General features: G+C 52.7%; 1 protein-coding gene across 1 annotated transcript; it reads right to left on the minus strand.

Annotated features, from left to right (window-relative positions):
• Window positions 1-1,368: 1,368 nt before the first annotated feature.
• Window positions 1,369-22,483, minus strand: CTSD (cathepsin D). The gene is made up of 9 exons (XM_032958064.2): window positions 22,300-22,483; window positions 11,148-11,301; window positions 8,830-8,953; window positions 7,833-7,951; window positions 7,344-7,543; window positions 6,349-6,471; window positions 5,827-5,971; window positions 4,976-5,074; window positions 1,369-4,134 (listed from the first exon to the last, which is right to left on the minus strand). The coding sequence occupies exons 1-9, from the start codon at window positions 22,365-22,367 to the stop codon at window positions 3,973-3,975; spliced, it is 1,194 nt and encodes a 397-aa protein (XP_032813955.2). The 5' UTR covers window positions 22,368-22,483; the 3' UTR covers window positions 1,369-3,972.
• Between the last annotated feature and the right edge of the window lie 77 nt (window positions 22,484-22,560).

The raw sequence follows: 22,560 nt of genomic DNA on the forward strand, positions 1-22,560 counted from the left end.
TCCAACGCACTCAAAGTTACGCGTGGGGAGATTGTGAATTCGGAATGCGTTGTATTGTTATTGTGTGAGCTTTTCGCGCGTGTTTGTACAATGCGTGCGCGAATATAATTGACGATAAAACATTATTTCTGTTGCGTTAAAACACGTGGTGCCGATATTGCATCTCGACTCAAAAGGTAACTTCCATTCGCCGAATGTTTACGGAGCGGAGGGTGGGGGGGCGCCGCCAGAATTTTTTCCAAATCTCGGGGGTTCTCTTGCTCGTCGTCACCCATTGACAAAGGGAATCTAGTTTAAAATGTTGAGTGTTTATTTGCGTTAGCCCTTGCCTGTCGTCGCCAAACTAAATTCGTCATGTCGCAGGGCATTGTGTAAAAGTGTATCCCGATTTAATCTTTGCGTGCCGAATTACGGTGTGCAATGGCGAGTGAAAAAGCGTAGAATTTATATCTCGGGAATGCCCCAGGCTCTTTAAGGGGCGGCGTGTATCGCACGTGCGTTGAAACTTCTTTGTCGCCGTACATAACCAACCGTGCTAATCGGAGGTGCAGGGATTCCCAACTGGGAGCGGTGATGCCCCCCTACCCCCCACCTTCGATTAGCACGGTATACTACGTACACTGCAAAATAAGCTCAACACACACACGTACATTCCTGGATTGAACAGCAGGACATTTGCAGATCGGCTCAAGACACTGAACCTTGTTTCGTCTCGGAATAAGGAAGAACGTGCGATTTTAATTTTTACATCCAGGTATTGGAAATAATATTGTGACCCTCCCACCAGGTCGACACGGGACTACTCGCAACCACTTGAAGCTAGACGCGGCAAACAAGAGGCCCACAGGCACGCTAGTGGAAGTTGGATAAGTTGAAGACCGAAAACGTGCGAGGTGGTTCTTCTAAAGAAATGGCTCGAGATACCGGGATTGAGAGAAGTGCACCAACAGCTAATATTGTGGCTAACCGTTCGAACAAAGATGGTCACTTTCAGATGCGCTTCTGCAGCCGCCTGGGACGCTCTTCCATCCCATGTTAGTAAGCCACTGGAGCTGGTCTTTAAGTCAGCTAGATTGACAAAACTAATTTTTGTTGCATAATTGCTTGTTTAGGTTGTCTTTCCGCCCCCCCCGCACCTCCGATTTTAGCACGGTTGGCTCCATCCGAAAGAGGTTCCAACGTACGTACCATGGCCGACTTACCACACCCCTACCCAACCCTCTGTGGCATTGATTCTCAGTCCACCGTTTGACGTGCATTTACAATTCCAATGCTGCCCGTCGTCTCATCTCGATGTGTTCCATTGCACCGTCCAGTTCACACCGTCACGGGCACTCCCAAACGAAAAGCAGACATGTTAAAACAATCTCCATCCATTTACAACTTTATTAAAAGCAACGCAAATATTTGATACCACACACATTCTGAATCTGCATTTTTTTTAATTCTCAACTAGCCTTCAAAATTACATCCTTGCCTCCGGGCCATCCGCTCCACTACCTTTATACCATCCAATTAAATCAAAGACAGGGCGCAGGGGTAAACAAAAAAAAACGATTCAGCCAGCAAGCACGTATTGGTGTGTCCAGGAATCACGGCTGGGCCACACACACACGTGACAGTGAAGCAGCACGTCATCAGCACAAGGTGGCGAGCCTCCGCCACGTCGTTCCACGACAAATTAAGCGAGCTGGGGAGGGGGGGGGCAACGTGTGCTCTCGCTGACATCCGGCGACGATAGAAGTTCAACACACACACACACTGCCGTCAAGGCAGAATTGCAAAAGCAGCAAGTCCTTAGGATGTAATGCGTTGGCGACGGTTTCTTTAGCGACTGTAGCTCCCCACGTGGGGAGAGACACTCCCGGTTGTTAAATTCTCACCGTGCCAAGCTTGCCATCGTCAAAACGGGAATTACCATCCCACGAAACGCTCCCAAGGTAATTGTGGCATCGCCAAGATGCAGTGGCATGGATCGCCTAACAGCCACGAGCCTTGTATGTGTTGGGGAAGACGGTGGGGATCAGTCCAACCGCCACTTGACAAAAAATAAACACCCAATGTGGCTTCCAGGCGCAAGATGCCGTCACTGGAAACGTTGCATTTGATTCACAAGCCCAGAAAAATGAACGTGCAGGTTTTAATCGCGGGTACAATGTGCAGCTCGCTTCAAAAATGTCCCAAAGCACGGCAAAAACCACCACCGATTTGAAAAATGGTGAATGAATGAAAACATTTAACAAGAAAAAAACACAGTAGTGCAAAGGGCAGTTAAGGACTTGGAGCCGGATGGGTGGGGCAGACTGTCAACCACATCGCTGTCACAAACGTCCGCGGGACCAAGACAAAATCGGCGTTGCAGAGCGCCGTCCAATCAAGAAGCACTTTGTGGCAGGTCGGTGAGGAACGGCGCACGGATTGCTGCGACACTGAAGGGGTGTCCCGGGCCTGTCAAGTTTGAAGTCTAGCGAGACTGTTTTCATTGTTTTAATCTGTCATGCTACGGGGGGAGGGGGGGTGGGAAGACAGAGAAAGCTCAAGTTGCTTTTCGCTCCATCTCTGGCAAAACCTTCAGGCGACAGCCGCTGGGGGGGGTTGGGTCGAGGCCAGGAAACTAAGCCGTTTTGCGCCAATTCATCGGCATACTTTAAAATCCGAGCGGTGGCCTTAAAGTCAAGTCCCGAGCTCGGAACCGAGACGCACTTTGGCTCAAGGGCCTTTGGTGCAATGCGCCGCTGAACAATAATTGGCGCGTGCTGTGCTCCCGAACCAAGGGCCCGTTACACTGGGTAACCGGACCGATTGTTGCTGGAGTAAATTTTTTTTTGTTCATTCAACTTGTTCACTGGCTGCCTTCCTCGCACGTGCGAAACCGCAACACGAAACTTTTTTTTTCCAAAATTATTCGGTCAAGGGGCACGCGCGCTCTGGAAGTTTACTTCGACCGCTTACCTTCGACTTCGATCAGCGGCTCTTAACCTTTACTGCGGTCTTGCGCCCCCCCCTCTGGTTCTCAATCGATTGTTACAAAAATGCACAATGTTCATAAACACATCGCGGTTTGATGAAACAAAAGTAAGTTCTAAATTACGTTTGCCCGTGCTTAGTGTGTTTCGTTGATTTCCCTTCTAAAAAAAAAATCTGACCATGTCTCGCACGCCCAGGAAGGGTGTGTCTCACACACCCACAGGGAGGGGTTTGGCGTGATGGACCCCCAAGTTAAGAGCCACAGACTGAGCGCGAACATTTGCGGCAATGGAAATAGCGCAACTGTGAAAGACAAAGTCGCGTTTCGTCCAGAAGCGGGCGAAAGCGCGACCGGGAACCAAATTGGAGCCGATTTTCCCTTCTGCCCACCCCCCTCCCACCGTTGCCCACTCACCATCGCCCATCGGCATCGTCGCCGTGGCCAACCAAGAGGTGTGAAGGGCGGCTGTGGGCCACGGAGGAGCCCTGATGGGGCCCCGAATCGGAGAACGTTCGAGAAAACGGTAAGCTGGCCGAGCTAAATGTTTCGTCGTTGTGAGCAGTTTTATTCTGGCGAGTCTCAGGATTTTGCCAGGATTTTCTTTGTAACAACTGAAATGAAAGTCAACAAAAATCTGCCAGGTAAGATATTTAAAAAAAAAATTATGACGCAGAAGTTTCTTATAACATCCGGTTAATCTCAAAATTATGGAATTATGAGCACGGGGGTGAGGGCAGGGGGAGACTGGACCTGATGCATCACAAAATGTAATGGCACAGGGTCAAGCAAGGGTGCGGCAGTACGCTATTACGCTACGGGATTTTTTTTTTGGCGTTCTTAGGTACAAGTACGGTACACGTCGGTACGTCATTACGGAACGAAATCCGAGTTAAATATCGCACTGCCACCCAGGGGTTCAAGTCATATCGCCGAACAGGCGGGGCAGGGAGGGGGCGAGTAGGGTGGGAGACTTGGGGGCGGGTGGGGGACAGGCCTCTGCTCGGTCACACGGCCTCGGCGAATCCCACGCGGTTGTTGTCGCGGTCGAAGACGGTGTAGTAGGGCCCGATGAACACGTCGCCCAGGATCCAGAGCGGGCCCGCCGGCGGGGGGATGTCCATGCCGATGAAGCCGCTCAGGCACACGGTCTGGCCTGCCTGGCTCACCTGCGAGAGAAGGGCACGCCGGGGAAGGTAGAAGGAGGGGGTTAAAGGCCCGCCTGGCTTACCTCATGTTAACTACCTCGCCAGGTATGCAGGAGGTCGTGGGTTCGATCCCGACCCCGATGCCTGCTGCTCTATATTGCCCCCCCCCCCCCCCCCCCCCCCCCCGTGGTCTCGTGCATTTTTAGCTCCGGGTCCTCCGGTTTTTCCCTCCACGTTTAGAATCAACATCACGTGTTTTAGAGTATTTGGCTGCTGCTATAAATTTCCACTTCGTTGAGCTATCATTTGTGGCCAGGTCGCTTCTGAAAAATAGCTACTGTATAGCTCAGTGGGGGCCTTACCTGGTAAAATAAATTTAAAAAATTGTTCAGTTTTAGTTTCGAAGAGATTGGTGCCATAAAAGATGGTGCCACTTTTCGAGCATATTGGCAAACGACAAGGGAGGAAAGTGGAAACAAATGACAACATGTGGAGTGGACGCCTCCGGGCTACCTGCCCCATCTAGCGCGATGGTGAAACGCGCAGCCCTGCAATTTGCTCTGCGCCGGCAAGGAAGTCTCCGCAAGAGGGACTTTTAAAACTTTGGCTCCAAGCCCCCCCCCGCCCCCCCACCAACCCCCGCCCTCGAATTGTGCGTCGCCGTTTCATTCGTCAAGTGTTGCGCGCGTTACGGATTGCTCTTCTTAGCATCCGCACTTGGGAGCGTACGCCTCCTCTGCATGCCCCGAGAAAATATTGCCCCCGTCCGATTCGGCCGCCTGACCTCGGTGATGCCGACGCTGTCCATCGGGGAGAAAGCCTCCCCTCCCCCCCCCCCCCGAGCCCGGCGGCGAGCGCTCACCTTCATGACGTACTGCTCGCCCGTCAGGCTGTACTTCTTGCCGCCGATGGTCAGGACGATGATGGGCAGAGTGGGGACCTTGTTGCAGTTGATCATGTACTGGGGGGGGGGGGGGGGGGGGGTGGGGAGGCCGTCACATTAGCGAAACGGGACTAAAACAAATCTTCAGACTCGGCCACTGGCCTCGCAGTAAGGAGTTAATCGTCCGACTGCGTTAAACAAACAAGGTGCATCTGCCAAAGGCGACTTTATCGCTGTTTGCGGTACGAGCATCATGTCGTGAGACGCAGCAAGCCAATCCACGTTGCGGAATGGTGTCCCCACCCCCCCCCGGAAGCAGACACCATGGAGCTACTTCCGAGTGTCCTATGGGCCACACGTTAGAAGACCGCATTTTAACCACCCGCCCCGCCACTTGAGAGAGTTGTTTGTTGCGTGTCCGTTAAACCTGGTGCTTTTGATCCTCAAGAGCTGGAAATGAATAACCAAATGTAATAAGACGTGGGGTGGGGGGGGGGAGGGGTTTAGTGTTTGTGCTACGCATGCAAGTAAGACCGTCAAACTCGTCTACACACGGACACGGTTCAATCACGAGGTCGCCGCCCAGGTTCGAGCCCAGGCCCTCAAACGGCGCTCTCGACCTCCGACCTACACGTGCACCTCACTGCGACTTGGCATTCATGCGGTGCGACCGCACGCACAGGACGCAGACGAGAATCGACGACTCGGGTCGACGAACTAAACTCCTAGCAAGCGGGGCGGAGCGTCGGTGTGAGGAGCGTGATGTCGGGCCGGGGTGGGGGAGGGGGGGGATGGATGTCAGGGGTCAGGGGTCAGCGCGGGCGACCCACCTCTCCCATCACGAGCGGAATGGCGCCGATGGCCTTCTGCAGTGCCTCCACCTCCTTGGTGGGGCCGGCGATGAGCGAGGTGCCCGTGTCCACGATGGCCGCACAGCCGCCGCTGCACAGCGCCAGGCCGCCCTCCACGTTCAGCCTGCGACACCGACGGCACCCCCGGGGGGTTTACAAAGCTTCCGGGCCCACGCCCCCCTCCCCCACCCAGCGGGGCCTGTTACCCATATACCGTCGGCATTAACAACGCGCGCGTGCGGTAAACTTCTTTCGCGCCGTGCGCGTGGCCAACCGTGCTAATCGGATGGTGCGGGCGGGGTGAGGACAACCACCAGCTCCAAGGGGCTCTTGCGAAGTTACAGAAGTTCGCCAAGGCATGGGGTGTCCGCAACGTACGTTCCCCCCGTTACAATTCCTCCAAAGAGGCAATCACTCTTTTACCGCAACATTTTTTTTTGTTTTTCCCCACCGCGGTAAATGTCGACCAGCCTGGGGACTACACCAGGTGCTGGCACTCACCCGTCCATCTGGATCTGCCAGTAGGCCTGGCGCGTGACGGGCACGTACGATAGCTCCCCTTTGTAGTACTTGGGGTCGGCGCCGCCCAGCATCAGCTCCCCACCCATCGGGGCCTGCGGGTCCCTGCAACGGCAATGGTCACGGGGGTCGGGGGGGCTTACCAAGCAGAGTCTTGCAGCTTCGAATCCGGCAGGCGGCCCTGGTTAATACCGCGGGTGCGTTTTATTACGTAACGCGCGCACGCACGCCGTCTGCATCACAGTGGACGTTAGACCCGCTATTTTTATTTTACATTTTACCAGGTAAGGCCCACTGAGCTATATAGCTGTGACAACACCGCCACTTAAACTAAAACTTCGTAACAATTTTTTTTTTTTTAACCAGGGAAGACTCACCGAGCTGTGTAGCTCTTTCGGCAGAAGCGACCTCGCCATCGCAAACGAGAGCTCGATGAACCGGCTTATCGTGTGGAAATTAATAGGAGCAACCAAACTCTAAACGCGTGATGTTGTTGATTTTAAATGTGGAGCAAAAAACCGGAGCACCCGGAGACAGATCCACGTGACCACGGGGAGAGACACGCAAACTCCAAATATAGAGGTGTCAGGGTCGGGATCGAACCCATGATCCTCTTGTATACCAGGCGATTGTAGTTAACATCTTGGAGATGCAGTGAAATCGTTCAAAGAGTCATGCCACTGCATGCACGCAAATTCTCACAGTGACCTCGCTTGGGTCGCTAGTCGGCAATCCCTTTCGGCACCTTACACAGACGTCACGTTTGGTTCCTGCGAGTTCGCTCGTGACTTAGCAAGGCCGGCGTTTCAACGACACACACACACGCACGCACACACACCCTTCCGCAGCAGATAATCGCACGCACACAGTGGCCTGAAGGTAACTCCTGAGATCCACACCCCGTCTCCTAGCTGGGTGTTTACCTGGGTAACGGGTAGCCGTCACGAGCAACTCCCACGGCGGGCTCGCCGGCTCACCTGTTCAGGTAGAAGGAGAAGACGTTCTTGTCGACCAACTTCTGGGCGATGACGCTGTCGAAGACCGGGGTGACCTGGTCGACGGCGATGGAGGGGTAGGCCATGCCGAGGATTCCGTCGAACTTGGCGGCGATGAAGGTGATGCCCGGCTGCTTGATGGCCTCACCGAACACCTGTTTCTTCACCGAGAGGTCTCCGATCTGCAGCAGCAGGGAGATGCTCAGTCATCTTGTACACGCATATATAGCGTCTTCATTCAGTGATCGAATGCATACATTATAACGGTAAGGCTACGTACGGTGTGAAAGAGGTTCAACATGCACTCGATGCATTCAGTGATCTTCTAAATACATATCGCATTGATTCAGCGATCTAAAACATATCACTCGTTCAGTGATCTAATATATATTAGCACGGTTGGCTATGCATTCATTCAGTGATCGTGTATATATCGTGTTGATTCAGTGTGGGGGGTGGGTTGGCAGTCACCGTGGTGGTGTCCTGACTCAGGTACCCCGACAGGCTGCCCGTGCCGTACTGGATGGCGAAGTCGCGGCCGTCCTTCACGTAGGAGCTCGACTTGGACGAGTCGTACTTGTGGTGGAGCACTGCGGACGCCCGGGGAGCCGGCGAGGCCACGCGGACGCAATAGAAGACGTTCATCAATAACCCGTGGCCCGGGGGGACGGGGGACGGGTTTATCCTCCAATGACGCATACGCACGCCCGCTCGCTCACTCACTCACGTCTGAACTCGCTCTCTCGCTCGCTCACTCGCGCACACCCGCGCACACCCACCCTCGCGCTCTCTCACTCACTCACGTGCCCGCTCTCTCTCCCACTCACACACGTGTGAACTCGCTCACTCGCGCACACCCACCCTCTCGCTCTCTCACTCACTCACCTGCCTGCTCTCTCTCCCACTCACACACGTGTGAACTCCATCTCTCTCCCACTCACACACGTGTGAACTCGCTCTCTCTCCCACTCACACACGTGTGAACTCGCTCTCTCTCCCACTCACGCACGTGTGAACTCGCTCTCTCGCTCTCACTCGCTCGCCCATTCGCAGTCCGTCAGCTCCACTGGGAGCTGCCGCGAAGTGGCGCAATCGGCAAGCTCAGCGAAGGTTCGCGTTTCAGAGTTTACCTGCAGCCGCGGCGAACTATCGACGGATAGAGTAGTAATAATAATAAACAATAATAACAATAATACAAGTCATGAGCGTGGAGCCGCCCAATCGTTCGCTAATTTTGAGGGTGTATGGCGCCGACTTTGTTACACGTCACGTGCTGTTGTTTATTTTTAGTTTTTGTTTTTAAATAAAATCCGCTTTTGTATTATGGCTTTTTGAATGACAAAAACATAAAGTTTTGTTTTAAGCCACGGTTCGTAGCTAACGAGCCGGCCCCTAGCGGTTTCCACTTAAGAACGTTTTGCCCTCGCCGAGTGGAGTGGGGGGGGGGGTGGGGGGGTGGGAGACTCACAGCAGGCGATGTCGAGCAGCGAGCAGTGGATGGACGGCACCCACAGGTTGGAAGAGCCCGTGTCGAAGATGACCGTGAAGAGCTGCGGCGGGGTGCCGATGCCGATCTCTCCGTAGTACTGGGCCTGCACCACGCCGAAGACAAAGGACCACCCGCGTAGCCTTTAAACACCGTCTGGGGCAAGTCCTGTTAAGAGAGCACCGATGAAGGCCGGCTTGGCACACGACGGGGGTGTGTGGCCAACGCCACACCCGGCCGCCTTTGTCTCCCCAAGTGCGCGTGCTTACACGCAAAAACGACGCCCCCATATATCAGGCCGCGTTGACGAATGTCCCTTGGGCACTATTCCTGCCTGCACCTCCCAACGCGTTCTGTTCCGCCGCTGCCCCCGTTCCTAAGGCCGGATCGCTCCGATGTTGTCGATCTCGTTCCATGACGACGACGACGACGACGCACCGCGGATTATTCCTCGCGAAACTCAGCTGGGCACAACGCCGGCGAAAATTTTTTGGGGCGTTTCGTGTGACGCACAAAACGTCGACGGATTTACAGGGGAGGCCCAGGACTGGTTGAAACGTGCGCCACTGTTGTTGGCCGCGAGCGGGAACCGAACTCCGATCGCCGGGTTCGCAGGGCACCAAACGCTTACACGCGCGATTGCACGCCAATTACAGACACAGTGAAACCTCGTCATTTCGGCAATTGATCGTTCGTAATTGGGGACAATTCGGCACGGCTGCACTTTCGGAATATATATATACACATATATACGGCGTGTTAGAAATTCGCCACGAGGCGAATTGCCGTACGGAACGGTCCTCGTGTGGCGAGCGTTCGCGCAGACCCGTCGCTTTGGACTTTAGCTTGTTTGTTGTGCACTCTGTGCAAGCCAACCCTCGCAGAAATGGCGTCTACACCCACATGAAGAAGTAACGGAAAGGGACCAAAGTATAAATGCCTTAGTCTGTGGGGCAAAACCAAAGCTTTGGATAGAACTGATGCAGGGTGCGTGCCCATGTGCATGGTGTGTGAAGCGTTTGGGTTCCCCGATCCCTGTGTGGAGGCCGTGCGGTCACTTCGACCCTTCGACCGTTCTCTCCCCCGCGCTCGTTGGCACGGGTTGGCGAAAGGGGGGGGGGGGGGGGTCAGACTGGACGCGCAAGGATAGAATTAAAGAATTAAGACGTATGATGCAACGGTGGATTTTTCCGCAATGTCCCCCCTACTGCATGCTAACGGGGGGGGGGGGGGCAGGGCACGCACGCCAACACATTCACACGCTCTCGCAGCAGCAGCGGCAGCAGCAGCAGCTCGTGCGTGCCTGTAAACGGTAAAATCACCAAGGCAGCAGGCCCGAAAGCCCTGCCGCCCTCGTGGAAAAGTCCCCGGGACACCGATGGTTGGTGAGCCATTAACCCAGGAGAGATATTTTAATTGCACAGCGACTGGTAAACATGAGCACGCAGTGCAGTCTTCTCAGCGGCTCTATAAACCGAGCCGGAGAATCTCACGGAGGTGGTGGGGGGGGGGGTCACAGAGTTCGGTGGCTGCAGTAAAAGCGAAGCAAATTGTTTTCCCAGGCAATCTCTTCACGAAAGTTAAGCGACCACACGTGTGTGTGCGTGCCGTACGGGGGGGGGGGGGGGAACGCACTAATATCACAGATCCTATTGTCCATGGGGTTATCCGCTGTTGCCTTATCCGTGAGATAAGGTGCAGTGTCACAGGGTAGAAACATGTAGGGACGGGCAGGGTCACAGGGTAGGGACGGGCAGGGTCACAGGGTAGGGACGGGCAGGGTCACAGGGTAGGGACGGGCAGGGTCACAGGGTAGGGACGGGCAGGGTCACAGGGTAGGGACGGGCAGGGTCACAAGGTAGGGACGGGCAGGGTCACAAGGTAGGGACGGGCAGGGTCACAGGAAGGGACGGGCAGGGTCACAGGAAGGGACAGGCAGGGTGACAGGGTAGGGACGGGCAGGGTCACAGGGTAGGGACGGGCAGGGTCACAGGGTAGGGACGGGCAGGGTCACAGGGTAGGGACGGGCAGGGTCACAGGGTAGGGACGGGCAGGGTCACAGGGTAGGGACGGGCAGGGTCACAGGGTAGGGACGGGCAGGGTCACAGGGTAGGGACGGGCAGGGTCACAGGGTAGGGACGGGCAGGGTCACAGGGTAGGGACGGGCAGGGTCACAGGAAGGGACAGGCAGGGTGACAGGGTAGGGACGGGCAGGGTGACAGGGTAGGGACGGGCAGGGTCACAGGGTAGGGACGGGCAGGATCACAGGCTAGGGAGTGAGCGGGAGGGATGGCCCTTACATCCATGTAGTTCTTGAGGGCCTCGGGCGTGGTGCCGTTGCGCAGGGCCGGCGCGCTGTACTTGAGGTGGCGCTCGTCAGCCACAAGCCGCTCGATTTTGCCGCCGGCGCCTGCCATCGTGTGCCGCATCGTCGTGAACTTGCGCAGCGGAATCCTGGGCAGGGATCGCGCGGACGACAACGACGCAACTCGTATAACGACCCTGTCGCTATCGACGGTGGCGAGGTTGATGTTAACTACCTCGCCCGGTATACAGGAGATCGTGGGCTCGATTCCAGACCCTGTGAGATGTTGACTACCTCGCCTGGTGTACAGGAGGTCGTGGGCTCGATTCCAGACCCTGTGAGATGTTGACTACCTCGCCTGGTATACAGGAGGTCGTGGGCTCGATTCCGACCCTGACGCCTGCTGCTGTATATTTGGAGTTTGCGTGCGTCTCTCTCCCCCGTAGTCGAGTGAATTTTTCTCCGTTTTTTCCCTCCACGTTTTGAATCAACATCACACGTTTAGAGTATTTGGCTGATGTAAATTTCAACATGATAAGCCACTTCATTGAGCTATCATTTGCGGTAGCCAGGTTGCTTCTGAGAAAAAGAGCTACGTAGCTCAGTTTGGGCCTCGCTTGGTAAAAAAAAAAAATGTTGTTCATCATCGCCGCCGACTCGTCCGTCACCACTGCCACCATCGCCACCATCGCGACCAACACATTATCTTAAATCGATCTTCTTTCATCCGTCCATCCTCGCAAGTGATTTTTGTCAGGAGACACAATCCGCGGTTGTCATGAGCCGCCTTGCTAATCACGGGGTTTTTACTCTAAACGTATAAAAGTCAAACGGGTCTCCCCCTTGCTCGAGCAGTAGTGAAGCCACTGGTGCTCCCTCCACTCCTGTTTTATACTCCGAGCCAGCGGTGAAAAGTCCATGTTCCTTTCCGATTGGGAACCGCAGGAGGGGAGGGTCATGCTGGCCGGATTATCCGTCACCATCTCTATGCAACGCGAAGTACAAATCGGCAAAAGTCGAATATCCATTACCAAATGCAGGGCAACAAAACAACAACAGCAGTCCCAGACCACACCAACACAACAACAGTCCCAGACCACACCACACCAAGACAACAACAGTCCCAGACCACACCACACCAAGACAACAACAGTCCCAGACCACACCACACCAAGACAACAACAGTCCCAGACCACACCACACCAAGACAACAACAGTCCCAGACCACACCAAGACAACAACAGTCCCAGACCACACCACAACAACAACAGTCCCAGACCACACCACAACAACACCAACAACAGTCCCAGACTACACCAAGTCCCAGACCACACCAAGACAACACCAACAACAGTCCCAGACCACACCAAGACAACAACAACAACAACAGTCCCAGACCACAAAAATCCATCAATGTCATTACTGCTTCAACTACTAAACACTTAAGCCACCCCCCGCCCCGCCGCCACATCTCCTCCCAGGGACACATAACGTGGGAGCTGCTGCTTGCTGAGTCACGCTCAGCTGCTGGCAAGTGAAGCTGACGGCGAGATCGGCAGCTAAACCCTCCCACGGGGTTCTAAGACCACGTGGGAGCGCGTGCGGCCGCGCCCCTCGCTCGTTAAAGATCGTGGCCACAAATAATCACGCGGACCACTTCCGCAAAAGCTGTCCCAGCCAGCCGGACTAATTGGTGTGGGTGGGAGGGGGGGCCGTGGGTTTAAAGCCTCTGCGGTTACGGGGGATGCCGTGCATACTGCAAGCGATTTAAATAAAGAACGTTAAAAATTATATTGTGCATTGACACACCAAAAGGCTTGTAGTAATCATTATAGTAACAGCTGTGTGTTTACGGTTGAATCCGTGACGAATCTCCACTACTTCTTGATCAAACGAACGCCGAAGCCATGAGCTCGTATTCCATTTACAGCACCCCCCCCCCTGCCCCGCGAAGAGTGGAAATTCCAGATTCCCATGGCATGTCGCCACCTCTGCCGTATCTCGCACCGCTCACGCCATCCGTCTGGCTCCTGCGGGCGTCCGTCTCCAAGGTGGCTGCACTCTCAGGCACGACGAGTTCCTTTCAAATCTGACCCCGTACGAGAAACGGTTGAATTCATCTCTTAGGGTTTCATACTGCGCTTGTGCGTGACATTTTTCGGGGAGAGGTAGCGTGACGGCGGTTAGCGCGCGCTGCGCTACGAACCCGATGGCCCGAGTTTCAGTTCCCTGGTCCAGGGCATCCCCTACGTCGACTCAGCCCGAAATGGGTACCTGGTGCGGTGTGTAAATGTCGCCACTGGGAGACAAAGGCGGCCGGGCGTGGTGTGCCGGCCACCCGCCCCCTCGTGTGCCATCCCGGCCTTCACAGGTGCTCGCTGACAGCACTTGACGGCTTGTGCACCAAATCTTAATTATTCACGATGTACTTACAACAAAAATCCGCAGACTACCTGCTGGATTCTAGATTTAAAGCTTTCGTGACTGCTAGGATCCATACTCTTTGGTTCTATTGGGTAAAGGCACGTAGGTAAAAAATAAAATAACAAAAATCACGACGTTTCGGCTGCAACACAAGCGGCCTTCATCAGGTGAAGGGACGAGACTGTCTGGAGGACAGCGCTGGAGTTGAAAAAAGCCACGCTCAGATCACGACCTTCAAGCTGTGCGAGAAGAAACAAAGCTCCTTGACAAAGGATTTAGTATATAATTTAGCATGCTGGATCTCCTCTCTGTTTCAAAGAACAAATTTGACCTCAGGTCTTCGCTCATCTACCAGCTTCACATTCCCTATTGCCGTACAAAAACCGGAGGAAGGGCCTTTGCTATTGATGCCCCCAGGGTCTGGAATGCTATTGCCAATAAACTGCAACTTGAATCACTACCTATGAGATCTTCACTCAAAACTGCTCTAGAGGAGTTGTACACCCCTAGCTGCCACTGCTATTCAGTGGCCTAAAATAAAATAGAATGTTTCGATCCGGATGACCGCTGCAAAGTATTATCTGTATTTTGATTTAGTGTGCTGATCTTAAAGGTGCATTGAAAAATGTGATACTCCGACTGATGCTCCTGTTGTTTGTGGAGTGACTCATGCAGCCAGCTGTGGCTCTAGGGTTTGGTGTTACATGTTATTTATGTAGTTTATTGTAAAAAATTCGGTCACAGTTCCTATGATCACTGTTACATTGCAATTATGGCTTTATTTTGGTGATTTCTAAAAGTTTTTTGGTTTGGCCATGTTTTTGTTTATTGTAGTATGGAGTTAGGCTGATGGCCTTAATCTAAGTTTTCTTGTTGTTGACTTGCATCCCACTGGGATTTTTGCACACATCGTTGGTGTAAGGTGCTATTTCAGGAATATTTTGATATTTTTTCCTGGATTTTCTGTTTGCACATGCACAAAGTCACTTTAAGATGTTTTCTTGTTCATGTTTTTGTTTTTTTGTTTGTTGCGGTTGCACCCGATTCAAGAGCCGAATGGCTCACAGGGCTATACCAAATAAATGAAATGAAAATGAAATGAAACTTTCCCCAAGTTCGTTGGGGCTACACGGGAGAACTTTGTCATCTTTAGGAGCCTCGGGAATGGAAAATGCTCTGCCCCCGTGCGTCTTGGCACGAAAAGTGCTCCGTCAGGATATATCGTCTAATAAAAAATATATATATGCACACCGCCTGTGCGGCAGAGCGACAAGTCAAAAAGCAACACAAGTGAGGCAAGAGAGTGTGGTACACCATGTCACAGTGTCAGCTATGCAAAGCAGAAGCAAAAACAATTGCAAATTAAGCGTTTCCACTGAAGCATAGCGGACACACAAACCACTACACACACAAAAACACCTGATGCCCAATCGCATTTGTTCCGACTGCGCGTTTAAAAGAAATGCGACGCTTGTCGAAAATGCGCACCATGCACGCGCGCGAGCGGGTGCGGTTAGCGCGCCGAGCTACGAACCCACACGGGGCCCTGTGTTGATTCCCGCTCACGGACGCTATGCAAGTTGAACGTCTTCCGCGCCGTACGTGCCCGGCCGTGGCCAATCAGCGGTGACGATCGTCCTGGGCCTCACCGAGGTCGACTCGGCTTCAAATGAATACCCGGTGGCGCGATGTGTAAGCATCGCCACTGGGGAGACAGAGGCGGCCGAGCGTGGTGCTGGCCTGCCCACCGCCTCGTGCGCCGTGCCGGCCGTCACAGGTGCTCGCCAACAAGCACTTGCGGCAAAGAAGTCTGTAAAGACCGATACACGGGGGAATCTTTGTGTGTGCTCAATAATAACACGCACCTCTCTTTGATAGTCTATACGATAGCTGCGTTCTGCACCAAAGGGGAAATTCTTCGTGTTTTGAAATCGTCATGTTGGGTGGAATTCAGACAGGCCAAGATATCCTTATATCAGCGGTACACGGGGTCATTCGTGATTTAAAAGTGGGGATAATGCCGTTCTTAAACAAAGATTGATCTTAAAGGCCTTGAAATGCAGGCTCGTCTGTTTGCAAGGTTATCGTTAAAGGCACCGCGGGGGCTAGGAGATGTTAACTCCCTCGCCTGGTATGCAGGAGGTCGTCGGTTCGATCACGACCCCGATGCCTGCTGTATATTTCTAGTTTGCAAGTATCTCTGCCCGTGGTCACGTGGATTTTTCTTCAAGTCCTCCGGTTTTTCCTTGTACATTTAGAATCAACATCACGCATTTCAATTTCCACATGATAAGCCACTTTGTCGATCATTTGTGGCCAGGTCGCTTCTGAGAAAGAGATGTACAGTAAAACCTTGGATTGCGAGTAACTTGGTCTGCGAGTGTTTTGCAAGACGAGCAAAAATTTTAAATATTAATTTGATAAACGAGCGAGGTCTTGCAATACGAGCAGTACGTATACACGCTTTGTACTGCCGAGCGTCACGCGATCACAACTGATATACGAGTGCTTTGGATTACAAACACGTTTCCGGAACGAATTATGCTCGCAATCCAAGGTTTTACTGTATATAGCTCAGCGGGATTTTGCTGGTAAGATAAAATTTGTTTAGTTTTAATAAGAGAAACAAGGAAGTGGGGATCGGTGGATCGCACGCAACAACAGCTGGTGCGAAACAGAACATCTGGTGGAGACAATGGCACTGTGGGTTCCCGCACTGCGCCCTGAAGCCCAACAACAAACGGATTGATTCCTGGCCACGGCTGACATCAGTGGCGAGTGACATCCCGAAACGCATGCTCAGGAACTCAGCCGTAATATTGAACAGGAATTCGTTTCAAAAGAGAATTCATGCATGCATTCTTCTGATTGGAAGCCGGCAACTTGCTCTCACCCGTGAGCTTCAAAAGCTCATCAGATTCTTCCGGAATAAAGGTTCCGGTTCAGCTTGAACGTCTGTTCAAGGAAAATGAAATGACCCTACGACCTGACCGTGTTGAAACAAACATAAAATAACCCTGTGTGTGTGTGTGTGTCCTGCCTGTTGGGCCATCCGTTAACTATCGTTGGGGTAGCTGCTTACCGTGGGACTCACTGCTGCCATTCGTTGCATTTTTACAAAACAGGTTGTGCGGAGGGCGTGCTGGAGAAGACCGCTTGCTTGCAGGCGACAGTTTGATGTGCGCAACACAAGCAGCGGTAGAGAGTTCGCCGTCTGCAGGCCGCCCTGGTGAACGCCGTGGGTGCATTCACCACAAAATACGCGTGACGTCCGGGCTCCCAATAGAATCCCCGACCCACTGAGACTTTTTTTTTTCAGAAGAGTGGTGCTAAGTTTTTTTTCTAGCAGGGAACGAGGACTGCTTCGTGTGATCCCAATTAAGTAATCCCGCTAAATCTAATTTTTGCCCACTTTGCAGCAAGATGCCGGCACACAACGGCCTTCCCATTCTCTCTTCTCGAGCGACGCCACGGAACGTGTTTTGCGCTACGTCCGTCGCGAAGCGATGCGGCGGGCACAATTTTTAGGCTTAACACCCCCTTGCAGCGTTCACCAGGGTGGCCCGGCAGATTCGAACCGCCAACCTCGGCAAAACAAAGCAGCTCGCGCATCGCCCCGGGGGTTAGCCACGAGGTCTGCCACGGTTGACCGCGACGTAAATATAAATACCCCTGGAGTCAATCACAACCGCGAACCATGAAAATTCAACTGCTAATCGCGGCGATAGCTTACAAAACACAATGTGGCCCGCCATCCTCTTCTAATTCTTCTTCCACGCGTTTGTTCCGCTCATGTGGGAGTGGTCCGCTCTCCACGCCGGCCTGTCTCCACGCCATCTCTTTCCGCTCCTTGGGCCATCACGTCCGATCGTACCATATTCCTCCCCACACCTCTTCTTCCGGCGTCTCCTCTTACCTCATCTTAAAATAATTTACACAGCGCCTTATGCAAGGCACTGTGCACAGAATTAGCAATTGTACATATGAATGCAATGGTGGCGATGAGGTGAATGAAATAGATGGAGAGGAAGTTTTAACAGGCAAATCCGTGATGTGTGAAATCGGTGAAAGCTAAATTTGATGACAATCTATGGTGATCAATGGATTGAATGAATGGGGAATGAGAGTCGGGGGGGGGGGGGGGGGGGAGCGGCTGTGCAGCGGTTAGCGCACTGTGCCAGCTACCCTTAGCGTAACAAAAGGGGCTCAATAAATTGGCTAACAATTCAAATACTGTATAGATAACAAGAGTTGGCACATTTGTGTGTGTGCGCCTGCCGGAATCAATGGTCGAAAATAAAAAAATAAACCCATTTACAAAAAACGGGAACAGCCACGCTTGTGAGGTTTCCTGACTTAAAGCTTTCGTGACTGCAGGAATTCAGATTTTTTTTCTCTGAACCTATCTACGTGAATTTACCGAAAGACTCAAAGAAAATTGTGAGGTTTCCTAAGAAATAAAGCGTTTGTGTAACGAATCGCCGAGATTCGATTAGTAAACAAATCGCGGTTTCGCGATCCGATTCAAGAAACGGCCAGGGCGTGTAACGAATCGCCGCGGTGGAGATCGACGTGTCGCGAAATCGGATCGCGCCATTCGATTTCGGTAAACGTATCCCGCTTCTGGTTTAAAGCTTTCGTGACTGCAGGGATTTATATTCTTCGTTCTTTCTACGTGACTTGACCGAAATACCCAAGAATATGTATCCCTCTTCGTTTGTGTCGTTTCTCGCAGTTACTGGTGGACAGATGTTAACTACATCGCCTGGTGTGCAGGAGGTCGTGGGTTCGATCCCGACTCTGATAATGCCTGCTGCTGTATATTTGGAGTCTGCGTCTCTCTCTCTCATCATCATCACGGTGGCTATGAGATGTTAACTACCTTGCCTGGTATACAGGAGGTCGTGGGTTTGATCCCGACCCTGTCGCCTGCTGCTGTATACTTGTAGTTTGCGTGTCTCTCTATCATCACGGTGGCTAGGAGATGTTAACTACCTCGCCTGGTGTGCAGGAGGTCGTGGGTTTGATCCCGACCCTGACGATGCCTGCTGCTGTATATTTGGAGTCTGCGTCTTTCTCTCTATCATCACAGTGGCTAGGAGATGTTAACTACCTCGCCTGGTACGCAGGAGGTCGTGGGATCGATCCCAGACTCTCCGTGTGCCCGTGCCGGCCTTCATAGTTGCTGCTCGCTAACAGCACTTGCCCCCGACAGTATGTCAAGGCTATACGGGGGATCTTTGCGTGGTGGTTAGCGCTACGCCACGCTGCGCTACAAACCCAGGCCACCAGAGTTGGATTCCCGCTCACGGCCACCAACAGCGGTGACAGCGATTAGCCGAACCGGTTCCTGGGCCTCCTCCCCTAGGTCGACTCGGCCTCAAATGAGTAACCCGGTGTCAAAACATCACCACCGGTGAGACAAAGGCGGCCCACACCCACCCACACCCACCCACGTGTGCCCGTGCCGGCCCTGGTAGGTACTGCTCGCAAACAACGCTTGTCCCAACAGTCTACACTGGTAGGTAGGGCGATCCTTAACTATATATATTCTTAGCTCTTTCGGTAAAGTCACGTTGTTAACTCTAAAGCAGTAGATATATTTACGTGTTGTATGCAATGGCGGGGCCATTCAAGTAGTGGGGTGGGGGGTGGGCAACCCCTCCAGCAATGGAAAATGATGATAGAGGAGTTTCGATTTAAACCTTTCGTGACTGCAAGGATTCATCTTCTTTGGTTCTTTCGGTAAAGTCACGTAGAATGAGAATAAAATAATGAATTAATAAAATAAAACAATAAAATTCTCACGACGTTTCGGCCACAACACAAGTGGCCTTCTTCAGGTGAAAGGAACAGAGCTGTCGGGACGACAGAGCTTCAATGAACGCTGTTGAGCTTCAAATAATAAAAATATCAAACAATACAATCATCACGACGTTTCGGTCGCAACACAAGCAACCATCATCATCATCACACCTGATGATGCTTGCTTGTGTTGCATTCGAAACGTCGCGAGAATTTTATTGTTTTATATTTTTTAATTATTTTATCGTTTCCCCTTCTAACGTGGTGACTTTACCGAAAGAACCAAGAATGTGAATCCCTGCAGTCACGAAAGCTTTAAATCAACACTTGCCCCTTGCTGTTAATCCGACGCGTGGTGTGATCGATGGCGAGGTGTCGAGTTCGAACCGCGTGGTGTGATCGATGTCGAGGTGGCGAGTTCGAACCGCGTGGTGTGATCGATGGCGAGGTGTCGAGTTCGAACCGCGTGGTGTGATCGATGTCGAGGTGTCGAGTTCGAACCGCGTGGTGTGATCGATGTCGAGGTGTCGAGTTCGAACCGCGTGGTGTGATCGATGGCGAGGTGTCGAGTTCGAACCGCGTAGTGTGATCGATGTCGAGGTGGCGAGTTCGAACCGCGTGGTGTGATCGATGGCGAGGTGCCGAGTTCGAACCGCGTGGTGTGATCGATGGCGAGGTGTCGAGTTCGAACCGCGTGGTGTGATCGATGTCGAGGTGTCGAGTTCGAACCGCGTGGTGTGATCGATGGCGAGGTGTCGAGTTCGAACCGCGTGGTGTGATCGATGTCGAGATGTCGAGTTCGAACCGCGTGGTGTGATCGATGTCGAACCGCGTGGTGTGATCGATGGCGAGGTGGCGAGTTCGAACCGCGTGGTGTGATCGGCACCGCGCTCGCTGGAGGTGTCGATGCCTTCAGGCAAGTCGTGGACTCTGTAGACGCAACTGCGCACAATTCTGCGAGTCGCTTAGAACCGCTTTGCCCTTACCTACTGCCAATTATTGACCCAGACTATTGTCCTACAGTCTCACAGAGGCCCTGGCAAGTGCTGTTAGCGAGTAGCAGCACCTGTGAAGACCGGCACGGTGGCACACGAGGGGGGGAGGGTGGTCAGCATCACTCCCGGCCACCTTTGTCTCCCCAGTGGGGTGGGGCAGCATCACTCCCGGCCACCTTTGTCTCCCCAGTGGGGTGGGGCAGCATCACTCCCGGCCACCTTTGTCTCCCCAGTGGGGTGGCCAGCATCACTCCCGGCCACCTTTGTCTCCCCAGTGGGGTGGGGCAGCATCACTCCCGGCCACCTTTGTCTCCCCAGTGGGGTGGGGCAGAATCACTCCCGGCCACCTTTGTCTCCCCAGTGGGGTGGGGCAGAATCACTCCCGGCCACCTTTGTCTCCCCAGTGGGGGGCAGAATCACTCCCGGCCACCTTTGTCTCCCCAGTGGCGAGACGTTCACTTACACACCCGCACCAGGTAACTCATTTTAAGGCCGACCCGACCTGGGGGGGGGGGGGGGTGGAGGAGGCCCAGGGCTCGGTTCAGATTCACTGCCGGGTGCTGGGGTGAGGCTATACCCTGGGGGATCTTTGTCTTTGGGCTCACACAAACACACAGACACACAACAAGGACACTCTTCTTGTTCAACAGCAGTTGACCACTGTGGCGATGTACAATGTATGGAGATGCGGGCGGAGGCGTGTTAACGCGACCTACATAGCAGGCCTACGTCAGCTTCAATTACAACATCGTCCCCGTGTGTGTGTCTGTGTGTATCTTTGTGTCTGTGTGTATCTCTGTGTCTGTGTGTATCTCTGTGTCTGTGTGTATCTCTGTGTCTGTGTGTATCTGTGTCTGTGTGTATCTTTATCTGTGTGTATATTTGTGTGTGTATCTTTGTGTGTGTATCTCTCTGTCTGTGTGTATCTTTGTGTCTGTATCTGTGTCTGTGTGTATCTTTGTGTATCTCTCTGTCTGTGTGTATCTTTGTGTCTGTGTCTGTGTGTATCTTTGTCTGTGTGTATCTTGTGTCTGTATCTTTGTGTCTGTGTGTATCTTTGTGTCTGTATATTTGTGTCTGTGTGTATCTTTGTGTCTGTGTGTATCTGTGTGTCTGTGTGTATCTTTGTGTCTGTATCTGTGTGTCTGTGTGTGTCTATGTGTCTGTGTGTATCTGTGTATGTGTGTATCTGTCTGTGTCTGTGTGTATCTTTGTGTCTGTGTATGTGTCTGTGTATCTTTGTGTCTGTGTGTATCTTTGTGTCTGTGTGTATCTTTGTGTCTGTGTATCTTTGTCTTTGTGTCTGTGTGTATTTTTGTGTCTGTGTGTGTCTGTGTGTATCTGTGTGTCTGTGTCTTTGTGTCTATGTGTATCTGTGTGTATCTATGTGTCTGTGTGTGTCTTTGTGTGTATCTTTGTCTGTGTGTATCTTTGTCTGTGTGTATCTTTGTCTGTGTGTATCTTTGTCTGTGTGTATCTTTGTCCGTGTGTATCTTTGTCCGTGTGTATCTTTGTCCGTGTGTATCTTTGTCCGTGTGTATCTTTGTGTCTGTGTGTATCTGTGTGTATCTTTGTGTCTGTGTATCTTTGTGTCTGTGTGTATCTTTGTGTCTGTGTGTATCTTTGTGTCTGTGTGTATCTTTGTGTCTGTGTGTATCTTTGTGTCTCCGTCTGCGTGTCTTGTGTGTGGGTCTGTGTATAGTTGTGTCTTCGTGTCTGTGTGCGTGTCTGCGTGTCTTTGTGTCTCTGTGTCTCCGCCTGTGTGTGTCTGCGTGTGTCTCTGTGTCTCCGCCTGTGTGTGTCTGCGTGTGTCTCTGTGTCTCCGCCTGTGTGTCTGCGTGTGTCTCTGTGTCTCCGCCTGTGTGTGTCTGCGTGTGTCTCTGTGTCTCCGCCTGTGTGTGTCTGCGTGTGTATTTTATCCACCTGATGAGCGCATCTGCGGGCAGCAGGCAGGCAGCCAAGAGGAGCGATATGGCGGCGTAGCACTGCATGTTGATCGTCGTTTGTTGTTGTTGTTTATATAAATTGTAAACACGCGACTGTAGAGACCACAACAACAACAACCACCACCACCTCGAGCTCACAATGACGACTGAGGTGGGGGGGAGGCTCTCGTCTCCCCTATTTATAGGCGCGCAAGGCCGCGCCGCGTGATTGGTCCCCCGCGCCGGGCCCGAGCTCACA

Source organism: Petromyzon marinus, chromosome 21, assembly GCF_048934315.1.
Source record: "Petromyzon marinus isolate PM22_M1 ecotype Great Lakes invasive population chromosome 21, UKy_Petmar_22M1.pri1.0, whole genome shotgun sequence".
NCBI classification, from domain to species: domain Eukaryota; kingdom Metazoa; phylum Chordata; class Hyperoartia; order Petromyzontiformes; family Petromyzontidae; genus Petromyzon; species Petromyzon marinus.

Coding starts and splice junctions, on each gene's coding strand:
- CTSD (XM_032958064.2), bottom strand. CDS start 22,367: ATGCAGTGCTACGCCGCCATATCGCTCCTCTTGGCTGCCTGCCTGCTG. Junction 8,954..11,147: donor CCCTCAAGAACTACATGGAT/GTAAGGGCCATC, acceptor GGCGTGGTGCAG/GCCCAGTACTACGGAGAGAT. Junction 7,544..7,832: donor TGAGTCAGGACACCACCACG/GTGACTGCCAAC, acceptor CTGCTGCTGCAG/ATCGGAGACCTCTCGGTGAA.